The sequence below is a fragment of the Aulonocara stuartgranti genome, assembly GCF_965226115.1.
Source record: "Aulonocara stuartgranti genome assembly, chromosome: 22".
Lineage (NCBI taxonomy): Eukaryota > Metazoa > Chordata > Actinopteri > Cichliformes > Cichlidae > Aulonocara > Aulonocara stuartgranti.
The window spans coordinates 38025964-38053722 of record NC_138957.1 but is presented as its reverse complement, the minus strand read 5'-3'; the positions used below and the strand labels follow the sequence as shown (position 1 = coordinate 38053722).

General features: G+C 45.0%; 1 protein-coding gene and 2 gene segments (V, D, J or C); 2 read left to right on the top strand and 1 right to left on the bottom strand.

Annotated features, from left to right (window-relative positions):
- LOC309699034 (semaphorin-6D-like) overlaps window positions 1-5149 on the top strand; it is a 90778-nt gene extending 85629 nt beyond the window's left edge. For both annotated transcript variants that reach the window (XM_082521877.1, XM_082521876.1), the window contains 2 exons: window positions 91-222; window positions 752-5149. In XM_082521877.1, the coding sequence (XP_082378003.1) occupies window positions 91-222; window positions 752-1954 (1335 nt within the window). In that variant the 3' untranslated portion in view covers window positions 1955-5149. The remainder of the gene's footprint in view (window positions 1-90; window positions 223-751) is intronic.
- Window positions 5150-12421: 7272 nt separating this feature from the next.
- Window positions 12422-21574, top strand: LOC309699050 (Ig kappa chain V-III region MOPC 63-like). The segment is given in 4 exons: window positions 12422-12646; window positions 12805-13135; window positions 19524-19555; window positions 20335-21574.
- A 4767-nt stretch (window positions 21575-26341) lies between these two features.
- On the bottom strand, window positions 26342-27386 carry LOC309699102 (Ig kappa-b4 chain C region-like). The segment is given in 2 exons: window positions 27353-27386; window positions 26342-26667 (listed from the first exon to the last, which is right to left on the bottom strand).
- Between the last annotated feature and the right edge of the window lie 373 nt (window positions 27387-27759).

The following is a 27759-nucleotide window of genomic DNA, read 5'->3' as shown; positions in this document are numbered from 1 at the left end:
CTGAAGGGTCATCCTGTGCTTTAGAGATGAAACGGCAGGCAAAGATAACGACAGCTGATCGCGGCTTTTCTTCTTCTTCTCTTCCTCCAGGAGGACAAACTGGACGTGTCCACCCCCAAGATGTACAGCTCCTTCATCCCCAACGGCCGGGCCGAGCATCACCTCCACAGCCCCGTGCACCAGGGCCTCCCGCTGGGCGACCCCGAGCTCAGCCTGTCCCAGGTAGGAAGCGAATCTGTCCAATCAGAGTTTGTCAGTGTGAGCGATGGAGGATGGAGCGGACTGCAGGCACACACCTTGGACGTGTAATCGATCACATTTACACGCCGCAGCCATTTAATGCTAACATTAAAGATGTTACATGTCTTTTATTTTGAAATTTCGCTGCAGGCCGGTCTTCTCACCCAGTCTCCCTTCCTGTGGACGATGCCGATCTCCGCTGAGCCAGACCGCAGCCGGAGCATCACCCATGGAGCACGACGCTCCGGCTGCGGTCCGACTCGCCGGAGACGTGTCTGCTTCTGCATAAAGTTTCCACCGAGGTTGCTGCACACATGCGGCTCTCAGACACTGATGTAACTCAGCTGGGTTTAACACATAAGTGCTTAAAGCTTTGCACACAGCGCCCTCTCCTGTCAGCACGCAGCGTGACGTGAGCGCTAAAGCTCATTCTGAGGTTTTCAGGTAGAACTTTTAATCTCGACGTTCGTACTGACGCAACGGCCGCGTCTAACCTCTGACCTCTGTTTAGTCTCTGTCACAGGGGGATGGCGAGCTCTCCGGCCTGCCCACGCCCGACTCCACCCCGGAGCTTCCCATCAAGAACATGAAGGCGCTGCGACACCATCAGTACGAGAAGAACCAGAACTGCAACAACGCCAGAGACAAGCCCAGCTGCTCCGCCTCCAGTCTGGGATTCATGGCCGTCGTCGGGAACTCCATAAACCAGCAGGTGTTTCCCTTCCCTCATCACCATGGCAACAGTTTAAGCAATGGGACGCCCCAGGGGGTCGGCGCCTCTTCGACCTCTCTGCACCTCCCAGAGGAGAGAAAGATCTCCAATGATGAGCGGGCGGCGGCGGTGGGAGGGGGAGGAGTCCCGCATCACCACCACTCCCAGCAGTCCCTCCCCCAGACGGTGGTGGACGTGTCGGCGCTGGACGAGCTGCTCAAACACATCCACGAGGTCAGCGCGTCGGGAACCGGCGGCATCAAGGTCCTGACCTCCACCTCCTCTTCCTCGCTGTTCCCCGGGTCGTCCGGCTCCACCGCAGGGCACCATCACAGCCACCATCACCACCACGCACAGACGCGCACGCACCACTACAACCACGGCCATCACCATAGCAACCATCACCAGCAACAGAATGAGGCCGCGTCCTACCACAGCACCTCCGCGCTGCCGAGCGACGGCCTCCCCAAACGCATCGACCCTCCTCCTCAGAACACCACCTCCTCCTCATCTTCATCCTCCTCATCCTCAAACAACCCCACCTCCTCCACCTCCATCCCCTCATCCTCCTCCTCCTCGTCCTCCACTCCGCTCCAGCAGCAAGTGATTCCAGAACGACCTGGAGGAGGCGGCGGCGTCTCCGTGACGCGCCACCACTCTCAGCGTCACTCCCTCATCAGGATGGGCAGCGGGAGTGGCGCCGTGCCCCGCCACCACAGCTTCAACCAGCGAGGGCCGCAGCATGCTCACTTCCTCGCCAGGATGAACACTAACAACAGCAGCAACAACAGCGGTGGCCCCACCCCCGCCAACAGCAAGCAGCCGTCGGTGGCCAGCGCCTGCCTCACACGGCAACACAGCTACAGCGAGGGGCCGCACGCCCAGCGGGCAGCCGTCGTCCGGAGAACGGTGTCGCTCAAACCCCAGATCCCTCCTAAACCGCTCTTCCTGCCAAACACAGCCACGTCACCGGGCGCAGAGGCGGGAAAGTACAACTACTGAGGCTGCCGGGCACCGCGCCGACATGGCCGCTGCTGTCCTTAGACGCCTGCCGGGCTGGTGAGAGAGGATGAGAGGAGAGCGCCGATGGGCTGGAGACACAAAAGAGACCCAGAGCTTTTTGTCCCCATCGCTCCTCGTTACCACCCCTCAGCCGTGCTTGCTGCCCCGCCGCTGAGAGGACGCCGTCCGTCGCCACTCGAGCATCTCTGGCTCATTGAAAGGGGCGGGGCTCGAAACCAGCACGAACTACTAAACATTCCAAAGGCGGCTCGAGGTGGCCACAGAATTCCAGATTAATGCAGTTTTCTTCGGAGCACTTTGATGCGACATCCTGTCGTCGGGCCCGGATTTCATTCGCCAGGATCGTCAGCAAACCTGAACCCCGCAGCAGGGGCGGCTCCCGTCCCCGTGGGGGGCGCAGACTTGTGTTTTCAGCAGCACTCTGAGGACAGACCACCTCGGTCTTCTATACCATATTGGTATCTGCAGGTCGCCCAGCAGGTGTGATAACCGTCTCCACATCACTACAACGACCCTCTTGCATTAACGCCTGCTGAGCGTCACACCCAGACCCCCGCGGGTCGTTTCAGGCCCTGCACTCGTCTGAAGGGGGCGTGTTTTCTCTTCACCAGCTGAGCGCACACTGTGGAAACTTTAACAAAGTTTGCTCTTAAATTGGTGTTTCACCCAAATTACTGCCACACTCATGCTCCCACTGACCTCCCAGGGTGTCCGGCGCCCACGAGGGCGGAGCAGAGGCAGACTCGTCACCTCAGCTATGCTCTGTAACCCCGCCCGAGGCTGGTGATGCGTTCAGGTACCTGTTAAACCTTTGAAATGTGAAAATGTGTGCAGGCATGAAACAGCCCAGAGTCTGGGAGAGGGGGCGTGGCCTGTTGTCTGCCGTGGCGGAGACATTTCAGTCGGACTTCAGTCTCACTCTGCACCTTCATTAAAAACTACATTTCCCAGCAGGCAGTGGGAACGTGAGGATTCTGTTGGTGGTAATTTGGGTGAAGGTCTGCTGGGAGGGTTTCCTCCCAGCTGAAGAACAGTGGATCAGCTGCTTTGTCTTTACCTCGGTGTTTGTTAGCGGCTCTGCCGGGTTCTGTTTCCGCCGCCGGGCTCAGGCAACACAGGTGAGACCGCAGAGCGGACCCTGCAGACCAGCGGGTGACGTGACGCCGGCTCTCCGTGTTGCCTCAGCGTGGATGCACCTGGATGCACTTTCAGGTCTGTTAGCATCATTGTCCACAGACGGATTCAGTTTCTGACTTGGGTGCTGAACACCTGCTTCATGTCACAAACCCTAAAGCTGCAGCTCTTTTAACTACACTGAGGCACAAATACTCAGAGCGCCACCAGTGAGCCGCACGGGCAGCGCCGCTAAACGAAGCAATAAATGTAAAAGAGATGATTCAGGACCTCTGCGCCTGCTCGTTCAGACCATAAAACACGAAGAGTTTCAGATACAAACACCAGTAATCTCGTCACATGTCCAAAAACAGCTGGCATCAACTTTCAAATCCAGTCATTCGAGCTTTGGCGTGGCGCTGCTACTACTTTATCTCATTTATGCCCAAATAGTTTGAGGGTTTCTGGCCCGCCTGGCTGTTTAGGGACAGCGCCGGGGTACATCAGGCAGTCGTACTAACCAGCACAAGTTTGAGACGTAGGCTTGAATGCAGAACACGCGGCTGTGACGTGTAGTCGTCTGAGCGAACTGACTGTCGCATCATGCAGACGTGACTTCTCCCCGCGGTCCACAGCGGAGGACGAGCTCTGCACCAACACGATGCAACACGCAGCCGAGAGCGAGCCACGGTGCGTGATGCGTTTGTTGAGGTTAAATAAAAGAGGCCAAAGCGCGATGGTTGCTGCTCACTGTACAGGGATTCATGCCACAGCGTTTGAGGCGCTTACATCATCCTCTTTCATCTCGCCTGATTCAAACAGTTTGAAATACTGTAGTCACTGCAGATTACAGCTGCTGTGGTCACTGAAGGAGGCTGCCGCAGGACTCGGAGGCTAAATTTACTGCCAATCCCACCCTCTGCTCTCAGCAGGGGATTCTGCAGAAAAAGAAACGGCGTTTAAAAACGAGCCGAACGGGAAGGTTCGGGCGTTTGTGGCATCACTGCAGACGCACCTCTGTGAACACCGACCCGTTAGACACCGAGCGTTTCTCCAGGCACTGCTTTGGAGAGGATATCTGAGAGGTGTCATCCAGCCGTGACAGCTAACGTACACGTCAGGAAAAGGATGACGAACAAGGTTCAGTCAAACACTCAGACTGTCCTTAAACGCACCAACATGGAGAGTTTTCAGGTCTGGATTGTTAAAAATAATACAAAATAGAATAGAACTGTCCTTCCTCATGGCTCTGTGCCGACAGAGCAAACCTGTCGATACGCATTATTATTATTAATAAACAATAAGCCAAATTGAATTCATTGAGATGCCAAATTGTGTCTGTTTCTCTCTCTGTCAGCTGAATATCTTAAACAGAGCGACGGCTGTTTGAACCACAGACACGCCTGAACGCGTCGCCTCGGAAACTAAAACAACTTTTTTGCCTTTCGCATTCGTCCAATCGGTGGAAAAGGTAAAACACTGATTAATGGAAAACAGGGAGGGCTGCGTATAAACACCAAAGTGTCACATCGAGCTTTTTGTATTTGAATTTTCCTTCAGATGAAAATGCTGCTTTAATGTTTTGCTCAGAGTTCTGGTTCTGGTTCAGTTGGTAACAAATCCGTGGTCCTGCTAACGTGCCGTAGATAATTGGCTGAACGCTCCTTTAGACCTGCGGCGAGCCGCTCCAACCTTCACACAGCACAAACACCACCTCAGAGTCTGTGAGCAGTGCTGAACTCTTCAATCTTCAAAGGTCCTTTATGAATGTTTCCACTGGGTGCTGCTAGGGGGCGCCGCAGAGCATAAAGACTTTGGCGTATTTTATAAAGGTTTTGTATGAGATGCACTTGTAACCTTGAAAATGATTTTGTTTATTCGTTTCGTGGTTCTCGTCCTCTGAAGTGCTGAGAGGAGCAGAGACGCTGTGGACTCACAGCGCCACCCGGTGGGCTACGCTGAAATGACAATGTAATAATGTCACACACTATTATGTTTACCTTACTGCTATTAATTAACAATGTGGATGACGGTGTAAATAAAGGCTACTGTGGAATAGTACTGGCAGCAGAGTGATTCTTCTTTGTGTGGACTCTTATTCTGAAAGGATGGGTGATTAGATTAGATTAGATTAGATTAGATGAAACTTTATTAATCCCTCGGGTGGGATGCCCGGCATTGTTCATAATGTCCATCAGTTTCTTTAAGGTCCTCTTCTCTGCCACTGTCACCAGAGTGTCCAGCTTCATGCCGACCACAGAGCTAGCCCTCCTGATCAGTTTCTCCAGCCTGGATGAGTCCTTCTTTGCTGTGCTGCTCCCCCAGCACACCACAGCATAGAAAAGTACTCCAGCAACCACCGACTGGTAAAACATCCTCAGGAGCTTCCTGCAGATGTTAAAAGACCTCAGCCTCCTGAGGAAGTACAGTCGGCTTTGGCCTTTTTTATACCGGTGCTGCGTGTTGCATGACCAGTCCAGTTTGTTGTCCACCCACAGGAAACTGTGCTGAAACACAGATATTATAAGTCAGAACACTTCCTGGTGGTTGATGTGCTGAATTGAGGGACACAGCAAACAGCCCAGTGAGGTTTGTGGGGACCATAAATGCATCGTCTTCATTAGGGTTCAAAGTTCAAGAGTGGACCAAGGATTATTGGTTCCTTCATCACTGAGGAGGATGTCCTGCTGTAAATATATAGGTACTTAACTCTTTGGTTCACTGTCCACACACAGACTGTTGCATTGGTGTGTTTTGTTTACAGAGCAGTAACCACAGGCGTTATTACAGGCCCTGTTCCTGAGTGCACAACCTGGCCAAGGCTTTTTCTTGCAGCGCTCCCTGGAACAGAGCACAGCAGGACCTGAACTGTTTAATGTTTTATTCTCAGTCAGTTGGGTTGATGAACTGTGATGACTACAGTAAGCTTTGCATGGATATTTAAAGCAGGTCAGTGTTCTGGTTCTGAGGTCTTTTATCCTCTCAGTGTTTCAGTCTCCAGTCTGAGATATCTTTGGTCCTGCCGAGGATAAAGATGTCCTTGACAAAGTTCCTAAAACTGGGGAAAAGGAAGTGTTCTCCAGCAGCAGATGGTTTAAGTGAGCGGTGTGTTTGATATTCTGCGGTGTCGTCTGGTTCATTTCAATTCTGCCAAATTAATTAAAAGCATATGAATGAGTTTCTCACAGCTCTGGAGACAAACATCATCTGACTGTATGAAGGACTTCCTGCTTTCAGTTTTGGGTGTTTTACGTGTCCCGAATGCAGCTTCAGTGATCCTCGATGCGATGACCCTGAGACGGCGTGAGGACTCAAACCGGCTGTCAGGTGGTTTGTTGTAGCTGTTTGCAGAGGTGCTTGGAGGAGTAATGGCACTGTGACGATGTCCTGGATCACTGCTGATCACCTACTGCTGCGGTCAGTCGAACAGCACCATCAGCTGTGAAATTCAAACGGTGCACGGCGCGCTGTTCGATGACCACAATAAAATAACCGTTAAATAAAACGAAGGACATAAACGCTGACAAGCTGAAAGTCTGAACCCCGTCTGAGGATCCGAACAGGAAAACCATCCTGCACACCTCTGATGACTTCGCTTTATCCTTCCAGTAAGAGCCCGCCTCCAGGTCCAGGCGTCGTGGAGGTGCTGTGCTGCCATCTGCTGGTGTAAAGGTAGCAGGTCTTCTTACCTTGGGTTTCGTGAGGTAATATTAAAGAGAGGAAGGCTTTGATAAATGTAAAGACAGTGAAAGAAAAGCAGATTTTAAAGGCAGTGGACTCAGCAGCTCTCAGCACAGTCAGCTCAAATCATTCAGCACTTTTCTTTTTTCACTGTCGAATCGTGGGATTACCTGGATGATGATGAGGATGATGAACTGCAGTTTCCTGCCTTCATTTTTGCTGGTTTGAATCAAAGGAGCAAACCTGAGCTACAGTAAAACTTCAGACCACCTCTTTAAAGTCTCTTTGTGCTGGTTTAAGACAAAGGTCCGGCGTGTCCTCATCAGGACGGGATCTGTGCTGGGGTGTGGCGCTGGAGCCTCAGGTTTATATTTTTAAATGTTGGCTCTCACGTCATTTTACAGAGTAACGTGAAAGTAACATAACGAGTAGTATGACTGATGTCTGTACCTAATAAGTAACGTGCTGCATTCGTTTTAATAAAGTGTTCTGTGTAATATTGTAATTGATGTATCGTACTGAATGTAATCAACCAACACTGATCACAACAAAGAGACCTCGATAAGGAATCGAACTGAATCCCATCCGTGCTCACAGCGATGTTTCCGATCCAGAATCTGATCGGGTGGTCCTGCAGAGCATCAAACGTGCGTGTTCCCGTGGGTCAGGTCACGAACACGTTCAGATGTCAGCGCTGCCATGATGACGGCTGTGAGAGCTCCTAGGATTTCCTCTTCCTTCAGCTGCTGACTTCAGGCCTCTCTGTGCATGCGAGCCACTTTAACCTGCTTTTATTTTGAAATTATCAATTAAGTATTCATCCCTCCCTGCCCCTTTTTACCTGGCCTCTCCTCCCCCGGAGAGTCACGTGGTTACAGGTGTATACATATATACACCTGTAACTCAAACTTTCATCACATTCATTTCCTCTGCTCTGATTTCACGTCTCAGGCTGTGGGACAGGAAGCGTTCATGTTTCCATGGATCCAGCTGTCTCCTTAGAAACAAACAGCAGCACTGAGCGCGCTCAGAGCCTGCAGCAGAGAGCCCGGTTCATCAGATAACCTCCCTGCCATGGCTGTTATCTCTGACTGGGCTTGTAGGATTCACTGATCCAGCTAACGCAGAGCAAGCCTGGATATGTTGAACCTCCTCTGTAGCCACGCCTCCTGAGATAAAGTGGCGTTGTTACGATGTGGAAATCATGTAGATTTATTGTCTCACTCGAAATGATTTCCAAATCCTTCTTTTTCTCATTTTAACCTTATTTGAAATGAAATTCATTGAGAAATCTTCTGTAATTAAAGGAAACTTGAGTTCATATCACGATGTAACCCTGAATTCCCTGATCTTTCTTTCCTCGTAGGCAGCGAACCCAAAGCAGACCTTCATGCTTTGTAACTCTGATGAGACCATAACCCATGTCTTACTCAGGATGACCACGTGGCCATGTATGCATGATGTTTCCATCCAGGCCCCGCCTCAGCAGGTCACCTCTGGGACTCCAGCACTCCGACAGCAGGCGCACACCAACCTGCTGACCAAATCCTTGCCTCCTTGTTGAAGAATGATTGTGGGAATTTAAACTGTGCTAAATTACTTGTTGACCTATAATCTGTCAGAAAAAGATCAACCATATCGCTCGTGAAGATTTTCTTTTCAGCCAGAAAGAGCATTCGTATCACGAAGTAGATGCTATGGTTTCCAGGAGAGATCAGGCCAAGAGGGCAGTTGTCACAAATACAAGATCACAGCTCTTTACACTGGGCTCAATGATGCACAGTCAAAAACAGCTTCTTTCTAGTATATGTAACCCCTTCATACATCTTCTTATCAAGATAAAAACTTGTCGTCCACCGCCGTCAGTCCGGTTCATGAACAGCTGCAGATGTTCGATCTCTGCCGGTGGGCAGCTCTCAGAGCTCAGGTGGAGCTTTTACACCCAGAAACACAAATGTCGTTCTGACTCTCCTGCTTTGTCTCAGCAGACACCAAACACTGACTGCCTGGTTTTCCTGAAAAGCAAGTCTACGTACATCTGTTTGACCAACGCTGTTTATAGGGCTTCGAAGCGTGATGTCACGGGAGGGGGCGTGACCGCCGAGGTGCCATTTTAGCAGGCCAAACAAAGGAGCAAAGCATCAGCAATGGTTCGTCCTTGCTGTGTTGGTCGTTAGATCGCACGATCGGGAAGGGAATAAGCTGGAAAATGGGCTCTGTTTTTATTCTTTCCCCACCTGGAAGCAACGTGAGGGCGCTCGTGTATCAGATGTTACCAAACGAAGGCGTTTGGTAACATCTGATACATCTGATACATCTGATAACATCTAGCCTGGATAGCAGCTGTGAGACGAGCTGATATCCAGTTCTCTACCATCCACAGATATCTGTTGGTGCTCCAGACGTTTTCATTCAGTTAAGTTCTAAATAAGTTCATATCACTCTTTATAGCATATTAGTTGCTAATTGTTTTTCATTATTGCAGCAAACCAGCCTATGAAATGGATGAAACAAATCCTGACTGGGTTCCAACGCTACACATGGGGCACTACGAAATCCCTGCTTCAAACCACATGCTACACACCACCATGCCAATCAGATTAGTTCTTCCATGTGAAGGTGAAGAGGTGACCCTTCTGGATAAGATGGTGAAGGTTTGCTGCATTTTGGTGAACATGTGCCCCAGTGTGGTAGTAAAACCAGGGAAAATGCTCTTGTTAAATACTCTTAAAAGTCTTGTGCTGTATATGTAGTGATACATTTTCAAAAGAGACAGACAGTAAATTACAGAATGCTAGTAGTGGGTGATATTATATAAATGCTGTCATGATTTTATGTAAACATTTTGTCATTTGTAAACAATACATGACATTGATTCTACAATGTAACTGATGTTCTACAAAGTGGTTTTAATTAAAATAGGCAAACATTTATTTCTTTATTCAACTTTTGAACTGTGGTTCATATTAGTACATATTCAGTAAATGCAAATTATTTACATGCCCCCCTAAATTAAAACATTATGGGTTATTCAGAACAGAACTATGCTTGGAGAAATATTTTCCCATCAGTTGATCCAACTCCTCCACAGTAGCAGGTGGAATCTTTTCTTTTCCCTGTCACTACAGATGGTCTGTTTATGTTTTAATCGAGAGCCTTTTTTTGGGCAGCTGAAGAGGAGAAGTCTATCTTATGGCCAACCTCTGGCTGTATCTTGGTCATATTACCAGGCAAAACCCAGTATGCAGGTTCATCTGTAACAGTCCTTGTGCCACAGATCCTCACTGTTGCTTCTACATTAAACAGAAGAGCAGCGACATGGCTGCAGGTCTCTGTGACTCCGGCCTTACAGGTGCAGCGGGCGGCTTCAACCTTCCCTGTGATGCTCACAGTGACCCATGGCTGCAATGCTGGTTCATTCAGTCTTTGAGAGTGCAGTAACACACACAGACAAAGTTCATTTAAAGACAAGAACTATGAGCCAAGGCCGACACAAATGTGTTTATCTACTTTCAAATCCATCCATCCATTCGCTTCTGCTTATCCTTTTCAGGGTCGCGGGGGGCGCTGGAGCCTATCCCAGCTGTCATAGGGCGAGAGGCGGGGTACACCCTGGACAGGTCGCCAGTCCGTCGCAGAGCCAACACACAGGGACAAACAACCATTCGCACTCACATTCATACCTAGTGGCAATTTGGATTATCCAATTAACCTATCCCCTCAAGCTGCATGTCTTTGGACGGTGGGAGGAAGCCGGAGTACCCGGAGGGAACCCACGCAAACACGGGGAGAACATGCAAACTCCACACAGAAAGACCCCGGCCTGATGGTGGAATTGAACTCAGGACCTTCTTGCTGTGCGGCAACAGTGCTAACCACCGTGCCACTGTACTTTCAAATCCATTTATCATAAATGTAACAAAGTGTTTACATGTGATTTTTTTATCTTTTTATGTGTCCATCTATACAACGCTGCATGTTGTATTCTAAATCTGCCTGTTTGTTTTTTTTAATCTGCCAGCAAAAAATGAACCTAAAGTATGTAATGCAAGGATGTCATCGTTTTCAAGAGGGAGAAAGCATAAAGTTCGACTTTTATGAATCACTTAATATGATAAGGAGATTCTGCAGGTCATTAATCGATGTATAAAACCAAAATAGAACATATTTTTACTTACACAGGACACAAACACGGAAGCAAGATGTATAATTAGGATTATTTATAATAAATATGAATTAATTAGTGCAATTTCTTTAACCATAGAGAATGACTAAATCCTTCAGGACAATGTCACATAAATGCACTGAACTCACTATGTTTTCTCTCTAACAGCCTCCACATGTTCTGACTGTAGTTTCCCCTCATGAATGAATTTATGCTGCACTAATCTGAATGTTCGGGGGGAATCAAACGCATTTTACTCGCAGTACTCGAGCTGACTTACCTTTGTTTGAATGACGGCGAATTCACAACATGGAGGCTTAAAAAAAAGCCAAATCTTGTACCGATCCTTGGTGGATGTGCGCCTCCAGACATTTATAATTGCCAAATTTGTTCAACGTGTATGCGCTGACTCCACAGACAACGTACGAGAAGATATCAGTCTAAGTCAATAGCACTTGGTCTTCAGGGTTTCTACTCCACGGCCGTTATTTCACACAGGTCCACATTTCCAGTGCACGCTATTTTTTGCAAGTACCGTCTCTTTGCATCCGGACGCAACCTGTCTCTATAACATCCTTTTTCTTTTGAGCTGCTTGTAAGTGTGGTTGGTCACAATCTTCCTTCTAACACAGTGTGTTTGTTTGGATTCGTAGCCTGCTAAAAAGGTGCTGCGCTCCCACAATCCACTGCGGTGTGACATCAACTCCAAAGCCCTATTCTGAAACACCAGTCAATCCTAAACACCAGCTATTCTGAAACAGCAGTTCACCTGGGCAAACTGCCACCGCTGCTCTACCTCTACAAAGTGTAGATGAGTTAAAGTAAGGTTCAGGTCCAGATGAATGAAGATGGTGGGTTAAAAAAAACAAATGGTGATATTTAAAATGGGGAATTCGATTAAGGAGAAAGAATTAACTCATGTTCAGCGTGTTTCAGTCTGGATGTGTGCTCTGAGTCTCCTGTGAACTCTAACAGTGGGAAGTGAAAACAGGCTGTGGGCCTGTGGGGCTTCATGTTCATGAAGTTGAAAGTTTCCACCTGATTAAACACAGCAGTGACAAGACAAAGACGCAGCTGTGAGCAGTTTCCATCCACTCATTGTGGCCATGAAGTCAACTAAACAGGAAAAAGAAATGTTGCTGGCGGCTCTGTAGAGATACATCTTTAATGCTTCCAACTAATGAGAGCTCATAATTAAAGCAAATGAAAGGTGATGTTTGAACTGTTGTTGCTGGTCTCACCACTGAGTGTCAGTAAAGCACAGCGGCCTGACCTCAGCTTGGTACAGTAGGATTTTATTTTACTTTATGAACTTATTCCGTTTCTGTCAGGATAACTCCTGGTTACTTAAATAACATTTCTAAAACAGATTTCCCTCAGATGGGTTGACTTGAAGTATTAAAACAAACTTTACATCCATTCGATTAAATACATTTGATTTGTAGACGATCCTGAGAAGACTGTGGACTTTATATAAACGAGCGTGCAGCGAGTAGAGCCACGAGTGAGAAGGAAAGGTGGTGATGTGCTGAGGACGGCTCCAGCTGACTGACTCTGTGTGTTTGCATACGTGTCCTGCCTCTGCTCACAGCCCTTAAGAGGCCAGTGTTGATCAGTGTCTGTCCAGGCCTTTCAGAGACACTGACACGCCGGCAGCACAATGATGATGTCACTGACTCTACTGCTGGCCACCCTGGGGCTCCTTGTTCAGGGTGAGACTCTCTGTGAGCGCGTGGCTTCAGCGTGAACACTGAAACCAGCAGCAGTGACCTTCTTCCATCTGTTCTCCATCTTCTGTTTGGATGCTGATCATCTTTCTCCACGCTGGATTTGTCTCAGTAACCCTTCTCCTCTTTTCCCTCTTTTCCAGGTTCATCAGGACAAATCATCGTGACTCAGTCTCCTGGAGCTCAGTCTGTGGTTGCAGGGCAGTCTGTCTCCATCACATGTAGAACCAGTACAAGTGTTTACAGTAATTACTATAAGAAAAACCTGCTTTCCTGGTACCTCCAGAAACCTGGAGGAGCTCCTAAACTCCTGATTTATCAAGCTACATCTCGTCAGTCTGGAGTTTCAGATCGTTTCAGTGGAAGTGGATCTGGTACTGACTACACTCTGAGCATCAGAGGAGTCCAGGCTGAAGATTCAGGAGTTTATTACTGTCAGAGCGTCGTATGGTGGAACAATCAAGACGTGTTCACACAGCGTAACAGCGTAGTACAAAAACCTCCCTTAGTCAGGCTGACACAGTTCAATGGACACACACCAATGTAAGATGCACACATCAGCAGCATTAATGTGCACAGCTTAGTTTCCCACTGACATACTGATTTTTACATAATTATGACCCCAAATTCCTGAACATCAGGACGATTCCCAAGATAAACACAGCAGACGTTTTCCATGAGTAAGATTAGTAAAGTCTGTGCTGCTTCAAACATGTGGAAATGACACCACACACAGGCGTGTCTCAAAGCACTGTTATCGTGTTTTCTGATGGTCTATATGAATGCACCAACAACATCAGCAGTGAAAGTAATCTAATATGAATGTGTCTGCGCAGACTCTCTGGATGACCGAGAGTCTGCGCAGACACATGTTGGTCTAAGCAGCTGGAAAGAAAGCGACACACTTCTTTAAGTTTCATCCGTGAAGCTTCATCAGTTCTAAACCAAATGGTGTGAGTCCCACCATGTAACAGGAAAATACCTCCAGTGTGTTTCACTGGTCAGCCTTACACAACATGGGAGGAGCATAGCTATGACGTACATTCAAGCCTGTTATGTTGCAGCCTTTCTGACTTGCATGTAGAGCTGGGCGATATGAGATTTTTTCATATCACGATATGTTTTTTTCATTTCAGGCGATAACGATATCTATCACGATATCAGCCAAATAACTATATTTGTAAGATTTAAATGTGCCGTTGCTCACAAGTAAAATGTGAAATAATCAGCAGCTTGTTTTGATTTAAATATTTATTTCCCATAATAAGTTCAACAGGGTAGATGTACTTAAGGAACATGAGACTTTTTCAGATAAATAAAGGCAAATATTGCAAACTACACAAAAGGCAGCCGCTAAAGCGTTTAAGTTTCAAAACAGAACAAACGAAACAGACTAAACTGTCAATTCCACTTAGAAACAAAATATTAATTCTAAAAATAAATCTTAGTTTGTTTTACAGAAGAACAGACAAAACTGACTAACTTTTGTCAATATCAAATAAACTGAGAACTAAAAGGAAATTCTCAATCTCTCCTTGTTGTATAGCTGAGCTTTTCAAACAGCTGTAACAGGTACTTTAGTCTGACAAAAGCCAAATGACGAATCAGCGCTTCCAGTCAGAGACTGAGCTGCACCGCTTTATTGTATTTCCAGACTTGCTTTCGGCACATTTACAGTGCAGCTACTCTGTTTTTTGTCAGACTTGAAATAGCAGAAATACCTTCACACTACGGAGCTTCTCTGGCTCTTCCGTTCGACAATCTCTCCGGCGTTGGAACCATCATCTGTTTTCTCTTCGGTAACCTTCGGTCACGCTCTCGGTTGATCTTTCTCTAGTCGGCACACATTTCCTCCATTACCGGGCGGCACGGCGGCTGGCTGCTTCCCAAATACACATGTGCGGCTTGGCACTTGTGCTGCACGTAACAAGTCACGTGACGTGACACTGCGGCTGTGATTGGTTCGGCTCTGCACTATTTAATTTGGATTGGCTGTTCTTTTTTTTTTAAGACGACAAGAGCGGCGAGGTCTATCGCAATAGTTTAATTTTTCTATTGAGAAAAAGTTATTTCGCGATACATATCGTTATCGTTCTATCGCCCAGCTCTACTTGCATGATATTGTAAAGTGTGAAAACTGAGAGACAGATTGAATAGAGACCTACTCAATGGTCACTTTGAGATGAACACAGTTAGCGCTTTGGTAAAATCTAACTTGAGCCTGTGTAATTGTGTTCTTTTGTGGCTCTTTGTGTTCTGGATGTTGTGTTACCAGCACACAGTGGGATCTCTGTGTGATGACCAGGGCAGAGCAAGAGTACACAAACAAAGAAGAAGTGGGTGGCAATAGCTCAGCAGGTAGAACAACCTGCTACCAACTGAAGGTTCGTGGTCACACACTGGAGTATGAATGTGTGTGAAAGCACTTCAGCATCGTCTGAATGTGTAAGTGAGGCGTGTTGTACAAAGCGCTTTAAGTTCCCCTGGAGTAGAAGAACCAGTGCATTCACCATTTAAGCACCGATCCTGGTAGAAAGTCAAAGTAAACTTTATTGTCATCTCCTATAGAGAGACGAGACGACGAGGCTCCAGTTCCATTCAGTGCAAAAGAACAACAATAAATATAGAAAGAGTAAGATTAACCGTACACTTTGAGACTGAGGTAAGGGGAGTAAATGTACACTATGAGGTAAAAGAGTTAATAACAGTCTAAACTTTACAATTGAGATTTAAAGTGACTTTGAAGTGGTTTGAAATGACCAACGTAGCAGCTTTACAGTTTACAGTGTGAACTAAAGTGATCAACATGAGCAGGATTCCTGAGAGTAGGACTGACCATAGAGCAGCATCTGTATTTACAAAGGCAGCGGTGTGCGGAGTCCAATAGAGTTCGTTAATGTCCCTCATCTCTGTACGCCGACTCGTCATTGCTGCTGATGAGTAGGGATGGGTATCGTTTAGGTTTTATCCAATACCGGTGCCAAGCCGGTACTTTTGAAACTGTGCTGGTGCTTAACCCTTTACAGCCGATCGGAGCGGGCATGCTCTGTTTTGCGTAACTATTTTTAAATCCCGGTAGCTCTGCAACCACGTAAGCTAGCGCAATCATTTTTTTTGCATATGAAACCGGAGGAGTTGTACTTACATCTTATGCCATCAGCTTGTCCTAGGTCACAGTTTCCTTCCACATATAGCTTTGCAAAAACTGCATAAAAATCACTTGCAGCAACAAAAACATGATATTCCAGAAACACGCTTTGCCGATCCGATCAGCTGTTTGTAACACTTACTACTCCATCAGCGCGAACTATCACATGACCGCATGACCTGCCCGAAACCGGAAGTGACGTCATTTTGCGGAAATGTAGTTTTTTTTTACCATCGTGGCCTCAAGAGCTTATACTTGTGTTTTTAAAAGTTATGTTTGACTTCATGACTTTCTGTGTCGTTTCTGGGATGCTTAGGACTCATATTGCACTGCTGGAAATAGTTTATTTTGATGCACATGCTGTTATTTTGCAAATTTGCACTATAATATTTATTTTCGTTTTTCCTGCAGTATATAAAAATTGGTGTATTTCAAAAATAAAACTATGAAGACACTTAAAATAAATTTCCTGTGGTGGGAAACTAGTTTGTGCAACTTTTTTGTATTTACAGTTTTGAGGGATAAGCCTCTTAAATTTCTCTAACTAGAAATATGTGTTAAAAAAACAAAAACGATTTTCAATTTTTTTGTAGTTTATTGCACTTTTTTGCAATTTATGTAATTACTATGCACCTAATGCAGACATATTATTAAAGTTTGGGCTATAATGGTTGTATTGATGTATAGCAACTTGAAATGCTCCCAAAAATGGCTCCACAGCATGTAAAAATATAATATAAGCTCTGGCGGACTTGGTTCTATGGTAGGTCTTAAAGGGTTAAACGGTGCTCGAACTGGTGCTTAGAGAATGGTGCACACAAACTTTGTCCAAAAACCTCTCATGTTCAGCTGTTTTTTTTGTAAAAAGATAACAAGCTTTGCGCTGGGCAGAGGGGAGAGAGGCGGTAGTTACACTCACAGTAGCACAGGAACAGAGCGGGAGGGAGAGAGAAAGAGAGCCAGGGACAACAAGGTCACATCAGAAAGGTATCCGGTTGTTCAGTCTGACGTCACTAGTCGTGTCTGGACCTAAACTCCGCTGCAGGTCCATATATCAAACGATCACTGTGGCATTACTGAGAGTTGAAAAACTGTCTAAAGTCTTTCATCTTTAATAAAATGATCAGCGTTCTGCTCTACCAGGTGTAACAATTGAGTTTAACATCCAGGCATTCATGAAAACGGAATTTATGACATTTAACGGAGTTAGAAGTTAGCAGGGAGTTAGCTCGCTAGCTTCTATCTAAATACAATATAGCATGTCCTGACTGCGGGGTTTTGGAAACAAATTCAAACGTACAGCTCTGTTATCACTTCCAACATAAATGAAGACAGAAAACTAAACAGCAGTGACGTTTGTAGGGTTACTGAAGTTGGGCTAGCTGGTATATAATGATGTGCTACGTGACCGCTAGCGACACAGCTATGTTAGCATAATATAAACAAGGGCTTCTCACTGGCTCTTGTGGTGATGTTTTTGGAGACCATTACATCCTCTGTGCACTTACTGATGTAGCAGGTCACAGATTCAGTGAACTTGTCCAGGTATAAGAAGCCATTTTGGGTGGCTGCCTCTTTAAACATGTTCCAGTCTGTGCACTTGAAGCAGTCCTGAAGCGCTGAGACAGCCCCACTCGGCCAGACTCTGATGGTTTTCCTGGCTGGTCTTGTGCGTTTCAGCAGTGATGTGTACATGAGCAGCAGCAGCAGCATCTACAGTGGCATGGTCAGGTGAGCCGATGTGTGGGTGCACAGCTGCCTTGTACATGTTGGTGTAAACTTTATCCAGGCAGTTGTTCCCTCTGGTTGGGAAGTTCATATCTTGTTGCAATTTGGTGAGGACTGTCTTGAGGTTTGCATGTTTGAAGTCGCCGGTTGCGCCTTTTGGAGCTCGTTGATATCACGAGACAGTTCTGCTAGTGCCAATTGGCATTAGCATTTGGTGGGAATACACTGCTATAATAAGTGTCGAGGAAAACTCTCTTGGTAGATAGAATGGGCGACACTTTACTATTAGAAACTCCACCTGTGGTGAGCAGTGGCAACTCACTTCATCCAAATTCGTGCCCCACAGTCAATGTAGATGCACAGACCACTGTCCCGGCTCTTACCAGACAAGGAGGCTTCTCTATCGGCTCGATAGCATGCTAGGCCGGTTAGCTGGATAGCCAAGTCAGCAATATCCGCATTCAGCCATTTTTCTGTGAGGATGAAAACAACAGTTCTTAACTCAAGCCGGGTCGAGTGCTGGAGCCACGGATAATCCATTTTACTGTCCAGGGAGCGAACGTTGGAGAGCAGGATGGATGGAAGTGCTGGTCGGAACGGGTTAGCCTTTAGCCTAGCGCTAGCACTGGAATGCTTTCCTCGCTTTTGTTTACGTGTGTAGCACTTGCGTTTCAGCCGGCTGCCCCCCGCTTTATTGTCTGCTGTGGTTGGTGTGCATTGTTCTTTGGTCGCGACACACCATAGAAAAAAAACCACTGAATTTTGCTCGAGCGCTATCAGCCGGTGTATGCTCGTGGCGCCGCCAGTGTGGGCATCAGTAACTGTGGAGGTCCTTTACATAAGGTCAAGACCAGTGTTGGGTGTAACGCATTACTAAGTAACGCATTACTGTAATCAAATTACTTTTCCACTGAAAAAGTAGAGTAACTGATTACTGTTCATTTTTAGGTATTTTAATTACAGTTACTTACAATGTACTTGCGTTACATTTTAAAATAATTAAACTCGCTGAATATCATTATTTAATTTCAATAATTTATCTTTTAAAGGTAAAAGTAAATTCTACCGCTTTAACATCGTTGTAGTGCAGCTGCGCGTCATTTCGCGGCAGTTTGCTGCACAGTCGTATTCTACAGCGGAAGCTGTCGGACTCGGCTGAAGCGAGTGGCTGTTTCATGACATGGACATATTCCCGTCTCTTCACTTTTCTGAAACAAGCAGACAAGAACATTACAGTAATATGTTAAAACTATCGGCTGCTGTTAATAGCAGGACTAATCTACTGAAGCACCTGACACGGAGCATAGACGAACACTTCTTAGTGATCCTTGTTCATCATCCATGGATAACACCGCGGGAACTCCTGCTAAGCAGCAAAACCTGATTTTACTTCAGCAGCACAGAAAGTGTCTGAAGGTGAGCTTAAAAATGATTGAAGGCTACACTGTGGAAGAGATGCTACCGCTGCGTACTGTAGTCTCCGTCTTTAAAAATTTTTTTTTATTATTTAAAGAGTTTAATTTCTATTGTTTGTCCACTCAAGGTTTATAGGGATTTTAAAAAGTATTTAGTTAAATTACTTATTGAGTAATTAAGTTACTTTTCAGACACAGTAATTAGATAAGTATTTTAAATACAATATTGATTAAGTAATTAGTAATTAATTACTTTTAAAAAGTAACTTATCCAACACTGGTCAACACAAACAGCCTCTAAAGTACCGTTTGACTGGTTTGGCTTCAAAAAAAGAAGCAAACAACAATTAATGTGCAGCGATGAACTTTAAATACCTTTTTTTTACATAAAACTGAAAAGAGAAAGGAAAGACTAAATTAAACTAATTCTTCTTGTTGTGATTTCTGTCACTCTGAGTGGATTTCCCTGTAGCAGCTGTGTTTCACAGACTGTTTGTGTTTAGAGTCAGAGAGCCGTGTCTCTACAGGTTTTTGTACGACGCCTCGGTCAGTTTGTATCACTGTGGCACACGTTCAGTGGAGGAACCAGGCTGGATGTTGACTGTAAGTTTCTTTGACTTCTACATGAAATTAATCGAGATTATTTTGCTGAAAAGGTTAAAAAATTGGGGTTTATTTTCTGATTTTTAAATAATTTTGCAGATGATATTTAGTTTGATGAAGAAACTCGTTTTTCTCTGTTTGGTCATTTTCACAGTGTGTATATAACCATAAATTATAATGTTATTAGAAAATACTGTTAGTTATTGGAGACGCTGCTTTAGTTCATGATTCTGTCCACAAAGATTAGATTAAAAAATGTGACTCAAAGAAAACATATTATAGTATTAAATGATATTTTTCATAATAATGACCAAAGAAAGAGCGTGTAAAGATTTTTCCTGGGAATCTTTGCACGTGTTGTCCTCAGTCTTCCTTTTTAATGACATGTAACATCCTCATTCTAACATCATAATGTGACTGATTGAAGCACATGCTACACTAGTATGTTTATTGGAGATGTAAAACGTCTTAGAGGCTTTAAAGGATATCTAAATGTTGAGGTGAGCCTGTGGTCATGCTTTAGCAGTGATACCTGTAAATCTCCATTTGACTTTGTTCATGAAACTAAACTGAGATTTCCCTGCTTACAATATAAAGCGCCTTGAGGCGACTGTTGTTGTAAAAGTAGATTGAACTGAAAAATGATTAGTGAGCTCAGAGAGGGAAGTGAAACACTGAAGACCAGAACCAGCAGCCTCCCCAGCTGCAGCCAACAGGGTGGAGGTTCTCTTCTTGTTGCATGAAATTTCTTCATATTGTCTCTCTGTGTCCTCCTCCAGTGGGACAAGTTGCACCCACCCTGACGGTGCTGCCCCCATCCAGAGAGGAGCTGCAGCAGGGGAAGGCCACGCTCATGTGCCTGGCCAACAAGGGCTTCCCCTCAGACTGGAGTCTGTCCTGGAAGGTGGACGGCAGCAGCAGCAGCAGCTGGGAGGAGGGCAGGAGCCCAGGGGTGCTGCAGGAGGACGGCCTCTACAGCTGGAGCAGCACCCTGAGGCTCCCTGCAGACCAGTGGGAGAAGGTGGGCTCTGTGACCTGTGAGGCCACCCAGGGCTCCCACACTCCTCTCTCACAGACACTGAGGAGAGACCAGTGTTCCCAGTCCTGAGCTGACTCGCTGGTTTTCCTCTGCAAGTGTCTCTCTTTCTGTCACTCGTCTTTGTTTTGTTCATCATTTCACTGTTTGACACAATAAAGATTCATTCAAAGAAACTCTCGTTCCACTTCTGCCCTTTTTAACTTGCACAGATTGAGATCCTTTCACAATAAACACAGTTGTTCTTCACTCAGGGGTTTCAAACTCATGGTCCGGGGGCCACTTGCTGCCCATATATTGACGCGAAGAAATAAAATGCAGTTTGTCCCTTGAAGGGACTTTTTCTGTTCGGGAGGAAGTTTTCAGTGTCTTAGCTATGTTATGGCCCTGTCCATAATCTGTTTTGGTGGCTGTTGTTGTCTGTGCCTTTAAGTTTTGCAGGTCCCGGAGTGGATGAGCTGACGGCTGCTGATTGGTCCCCTGGCCATGTGATCCTCTTCAAATCCCTCACCAGCAGTTGTCCTGGGGCAGCCACTGACAGCAGCAGCAGACCTGACCCTGGCCTCCAAAACCTGAGACTTGTGTGCCTGTGATTTTTGGGCCTTTCTGAGTTTTGTATATAGTGTGTATATTAGCTTTCATTGTAAATAGCACATTGTAAATAGCACTGCAACAGAAGGGGTGAGCTGCCGTATTGTTTTTCCTTGCACTGTTTTCTCCTGTTTATTTCAGTTAGGGAGTTAGGTGTAGCGCTTGTCTTTTGTTTGATGTTTGATTTCACATAGGGTTTTAGATAGCACCTCCTCCTGACTTAGCTTGTTTTGTTTGTTATTTTGGCCTTTGTTCACCCTGGAGCTTCATTTTTGCAGTGTAGATAATAAAACACGATTCACTAAGGAATTGGTTTCCCTCTGTGTATGGTTTTGGGGACCAGGGCGGGGCAGTCTTTTCAAACTTATGTTGCGTTCCTGTACCCCTAGACTGGGGCGTAACAGCTAATATAGCCAAAATATCCTATTAGAGCGATTAGAACATGCTGTAGGTATTACAGGTACTGCACTGCAGTGGTTTGTATCATATCTATCTAATAGACTCCAGTTTGTGCATGTAAATGGAGAGTCCTCTTCACACACTGAGGTTAATTATGGAGTTCCACAGGGTTCAGTGCTAGGACCAATTCTGTTTACATTATACATGCTTCCCTTAGGCAGCATCATTAGAAGACATAGCATACATTTACACTGCTATGCAGATGACACCCAGCTCTATCTGTCCACCAATGATTTAACATGGGCGCTTCTATTTTAACTGGTGCATCCTTTCTGGTCTTTACAGTAGTAGTTCAGTGGGTGCAGAAATACTGATCATTTACACACAATTTATGAAGTTCAGCCTCACAAATCTGATCATTTTCTCTTTCACAAACCTGTCTATGCACACAAATGTCTAAACATGTCCTCACTCACAAAACCTTAGATGTGCACCAATCGCCCGACACGCACAGATCACGTCACATGCCCACGTGGGGGTTTCCGCCACAGCCACACAGATCCACAAATGTAAGCTGCTTTCAAGTTCCAGTGTGAAACTGGGACATCTGGTCTTTCACTGTGTACCTGCATTTTGTTTTGCGTTTTTAGCTTGTTTGTTTGTTTGTTTTTGGTTTATTGCAAATAAAATGGACATTTGTATGCATGCAGCAGCATGATAAAGAGTAAATATACTGCAGTTTACAATACACAACCATAAACAATGCAGTCAAAATAAAAGTGCCACAGGCGCCTGCCTGGCCTTGTGCTGTGAGACAATGCAGGAAGTGGAGTGTTTTTGAGGCACACCTGGACAACATCACTGACACTGTGACATCCTAAAACCTTCTGCGTATACAATAACAACAAACCCTGGTTTACAGGAAAATTCAGGGATAATGCCGCCTACAGGCGTGGGCACAGAGTCCTGTATACCCAGGCCAGAAACATACTGACAAAGGAGATCAGGGTAGCAAAGAGGCGCTACACTGAAACACTAAAAATGGGTTTTCAGCTAACAATCATCTTTCCCCAAGAAACACTCTGTTAATTAATGACAGACATGTTGCCCTGACGTCTGTAGTAAAGACATGAGTGTTGACCTATCTGCAAACATCACACGCTCCCTGGTGCAGGTCAGTGGATGATGCTGTCAGCACAGGAATGCACTTCAAGCTGGAACACCTTGACTGCCCTGGTACACGTAATAGGATCTGTAATAGGATCAGGTTGTGGACTTCAGCTCAACTCCAAACTACCCAGCTCACTGTCCCAGCCTCCATCTGTCAGTGGATCACTGGTGAGGCACATCCAGCACCTGGAAAATTTGCAGTGGCAACCCAGTGGAGGTGTCCTACACAGATGGCTGCACAGCAAAAGTCAAGTGTGTCAAAACCTTAAGTTTGCAGATGACATTACAGTCAGGATCAGGTTCTGTCATCAGGGTTTGCTGGATTGTGTCTATTTCCCAGGTGAGAGTGCCAATGGTGCAAGTGAGGGTCTCATTCTCAGGGGTAACCCGAGGGGACACAGGACACAGAGAGTCCTGAAACATGGACGCTAACATAAAACATCCTTTACGTTTTACTTACACATTGTGAGATATTTTTAAGTCGCTACATATTTCATGTATTCGATGAAGGATGAATGGAGCGTGAGGTAAATATCAAAGATAAGTAAGTAGTGTTGAACTGAGAACAGGGATGAGTTTTCTGTGAAAGGAAGAAAATATATGTTGACAAAAGTTTCATCAGTGATGTGCTGAGGACAGTTACAGCTCACTGACTCTGTGTTTGCATGTGTGTCGCTACTCCCAGACGTTATTTTTAAGAACTGAAAATGTCCACAACAGGTTTCAGTACCAGCAGACTCGTTATGTTGTGTGCTCTGAAAAAGTTCAGTATAAAATACACTGAGTGCTTTGGTTTTTCCTCCAGACTCTGAGAATATGTAAGGAGGAAGATTTCAGTGGCAGCCATAATAAATGTTAACATGGTCTGAATGCAGGTGAGTGAAATGATTTTGGAACGTAGGATTGTAAGTTATAAATAAAAGAAAACTGACATAGTTGTGCTTTCATTTAAGATCAGGGGTGTCAAATGAGCCGTGGGCCAAAGCTGACACTGTCGTCTTATTGGACGGCCACTTTAGTGTTCAAGTAGTACAAAAAAAAGAAGAAGAAGAAGAAAGAAAGAACACAAATATTTCCAAAAAGTGTTTTGTTTGGTTGTTTTTTTTATTTGAATATTGTATAACATGAACACAGATTCACATATTGTATATTGTATATTGTATAACATGAACACAATTTTAATTTCACTCCACTGGCTACCTGTACATTTTAGGATTGTTTTTAAAATTCTCTTATTTGCTTTTAAATCTCTTAATGGCCTGGCCCCCCCCTACCTCTCGGAGCTACTACAACCATATACACCTCCCCGTTCCCTTAGGTCCGCCAATCAGCAGCTCCTTAAGGTACCAAAAACTAAGTATAAATCTAAAGGTGATCGTGCTTTTGCTGTAGTTGCTCCAAAGTTGTGGAATGATCTACCCTTGCATGTTAGGCAGGCCTCTTCTCTCTCTGAATTTAAAAGTCTTCTTAAAACATATTTATTCGCTGAAGCATTTGGCATTGATTAGAGGGGTTGACTCAATTTGTTTTGACATGTTTCAATTTATTTGAGTTTTTTAGTTATTTATTTTATCTTATCTCATTTTAATTTTCTTTACTTATGCTATTAGCATGTACAGCACTTTGTGAACTCTGGTTTTATGTTAAAGTGCTTTATAAATAAAGGTGGTATGGTATGGTATGGTATTCTTTTTCCTCCTTCTTAACTAACTGAAGCCTTTCATTGAACTGCCAAATAAAGTCATTGGTTCTCTGTCTGCAGACATGTAGCAGTACGTCTGCTGTCATTGTGTTCGTACTTAACAGAATCAAAATGCAGACATAAGTGAACACATTAGTCACTGAACCTCAGCATGTTTGTACTCTCTGCTCATGTTGCAGTCATATTAAATCATTTTTGTTTTTTTAAAGAACTTTGCACTTAACAACAAACAAAAAAGTCACTTCAAGGGACAAACTGCATTTTATTTCTTCACGTCAATATATGGGCAGCAAGTGGCCCCCGGGCCATGAGTTTGAAACCCCTGAGTGAAGAACAACTGTGTTTATTGTGAAAGGATCTCAATCTGTGCAAGTTAAAAAGAGCAGAAGTGGAACGAGAGTTTCTTTGAATGAATCTTTATTGTGTCAAACAGTGAAATGATGAACAAAACAAAGACGAGTGACAGAAAGAGAGAGAGAGTCAGCTCAGGACTGGGAACACTGGTCTCTCCTCAGTGTCTGTGAGAGAGGAGTGTGCGAGCCCTGGGTGGCCTCACAGGTCACAGAGCCCACCTTCTCCCACTGGTCTGCAGGGAGCCTCAGGGTGCTGCTCCAGCTGTAGAGGCCGTCCTCCTGCAGCACCCCTGGGCTCCTGCCCTCCTCCCAGCTGCTGCTGCTGCTGCCGTCCACATTCCAGGACAGACTCCAGTCTGAGGGGAAGCCCTTGTTGGCCAGGCACATGAGCGTGGCCTTCTGCGGGGACTTTCTGACAGATGTTTTTCTGCTCCACCAGTCACTCACTCACACAGTGTTTCACTTCCCTTTAACAAAGCTGTCATGCACATCAGCGCACTCACAGTCCTCATGTGACCTGAAGCTCAACAAACTGCACTGGGGCCAAACTGTTACACAGCATCTCAGTAATTATCTTCAGCATCAACTTCTAATTATCTGCATGGTTTTAGTGTTTAATACAAAATATAACACACTTTGAACAAATATTCAGTTATTTACATTCAACATTTTAATCATTTCATTTGGTGCATTTCTACAATCATAATTACTGTTAAACTATCACCAGCTGATCATTTCACTGATAAAGACCCTGCAGCTCATCAGGTTATACTAACACATTTCAGTTTAACAAAAGCTGAACTTTCTAAGTCAGTTTAGAAAAATTCTGTTGATGATCATTTTAATAACACAAACACTAAAACATTAAGTATAGATGTTTTTCATTGTTTACATTGTAGACTTTTATATAGGAAATTAAAGATGTTGTTTAATGATGAAAGCACGTTTATCCACATGCTGTTATACAAACAGTGACATCTACTATTACAGGATCGTACCACAGAATGACTCCTCCCACTCATTTCTGAGCATCGGATAATTCTCATTAAATATTATAATAGTGTGTTAAAGTCAAATGAACACCAGTACAATCACATGTGTGTTTCTGAACTCTGCACCACCTATCAGCCTTATTTAGACAGTCGCAGGTGGATGAGGCCGTGGGGGTCTCAGTCTCTATAACAACAAGTTATTTTAATGTCATCATTAAGAGTTGACAACAATGTGTGATTGAACACTGGGAACTTCTTAAATATTAAACAGTTTGAGGTACTTTGGTGTTTCTTTTATTGTTGTAACTTTAATATGTTTTTCTGAAACATTTCGCATTCAGACTCTGATGCTGTACAAGTGGGACTACCTGTATGAATAACGGTGAACTAAAAAATTTAAATTTAAGCTCAGTTAAAAAGGGCAGAAGTGGAACGAGAGTTTCTTTGAATGAATCTTTATTGTGTCAAACAGTGAAATGATGAACAAAACAAAGACGAGTGACAGAAAGAGAGACACCTGCAGAGGAAAACCAGCGAGTCAGCTCAGGACTGGGAACACTGGTCTCTCCTCAGTGTCTGTGAGAGAGAAGTGTGGGAGCCCTGGGTGGCCTCACAGGTCACAGAGCCCACCTTCTCCCACTGGTCTGCAGGGAGCCTCAGGGTGCTGCTCCAGCTGTAGAGGCCGTCCTCCTGCAGCACCCCTGGGCTCCTGCCCTCCTCCCAGCTGCTGTTGCTGCTGCCGTCCACCTTCCAGGACAGACTCCAGTCTGAGGGGAAGCCCTTGTTGGCCAGGCACATGAGCGTGGCCTTCCCCTGCTGCAGCTCCTCTCTGGAGGGGGGCAGCACCGTCAGGGTGGGACGAGCGTCACCTAGGAGACACCAATCAGCTTAGAGGACAGGGAGCACACGGCACAGCTGGCAGTAACGCCTTCACTGTGTGAGAGCAGATCTTCTCCTTTAAGGACTTTCTGACAGATGTTTTTCTGCTCCACCAGTCACTCACTCACACAGTGTTTCACTTCCCTTTAACAAAGCTGTCATGCACATCAGCGCACTCACAGTCCTCATATGACCTGAAGCTCAACAAACTGCACTGGGGCCAAACTGTTACACAGCATCTCAGTAATTATCTTCAGCATCAACTTCTAATTATCTGCATGGTTTTAGTGTTTAATACAAAATATAACACACTTTGAACAAATATTCAGTTATTTACATTCAACATTTTAATCATTTCATTTGGTGCATTTCTACAATCATAATTACTGTTAAACTATCACCAGCTGATCATTTCACTGATAAAGACCCTGCAGCTCATCAGGTTATACTAACACATTTCAGTTTAACAAAAGCTGAACTTTCTAAGTCAGTTTAGAAAAATTCTGTTGATGATCATTTTAATAACACAAACACTAAAACATTAAGTATAGATGTTTTTCATTGTTTACATTGTAGACTTTTATATAGGAAATTAAAGATGTTGTTTAATGATGAAAGCACGTTTATCCACATGCTGTTATACAAACAGTGACATCTACTATTACAGGATCGTACCACAGAATGACTCCTCCCACTCATTTCTGAGCATCTGTTAATTCTCATTAAATATTATAATAGTGTGTTAAAGTCAAATGAACACCAGTACAATCACATGTGTGTTTCTGTTATTAGTTTCCTGAAAACCCTCTCCTGCCTAATCATTTCCTGATAACATTTACATTTACAATCATTCATTACACAGCAGTGGAGAGTAGACTTTATCACAGTAGATGTCTTTCTGAAAGCGCTGTAACTAAGTTTAAGAATATAATCCACCCACTGTTATCATGTTGTCATGGGCCTGTTGAGTGTGGGATTTTTCATAGCACTGGGCTCCACCTTCAGGTGGAGACTCCAATCAGCCTTCACACCTGACTGCAATCAAGTCACCGGCAGTGTGAACGCTGCCATCGTACCAGACT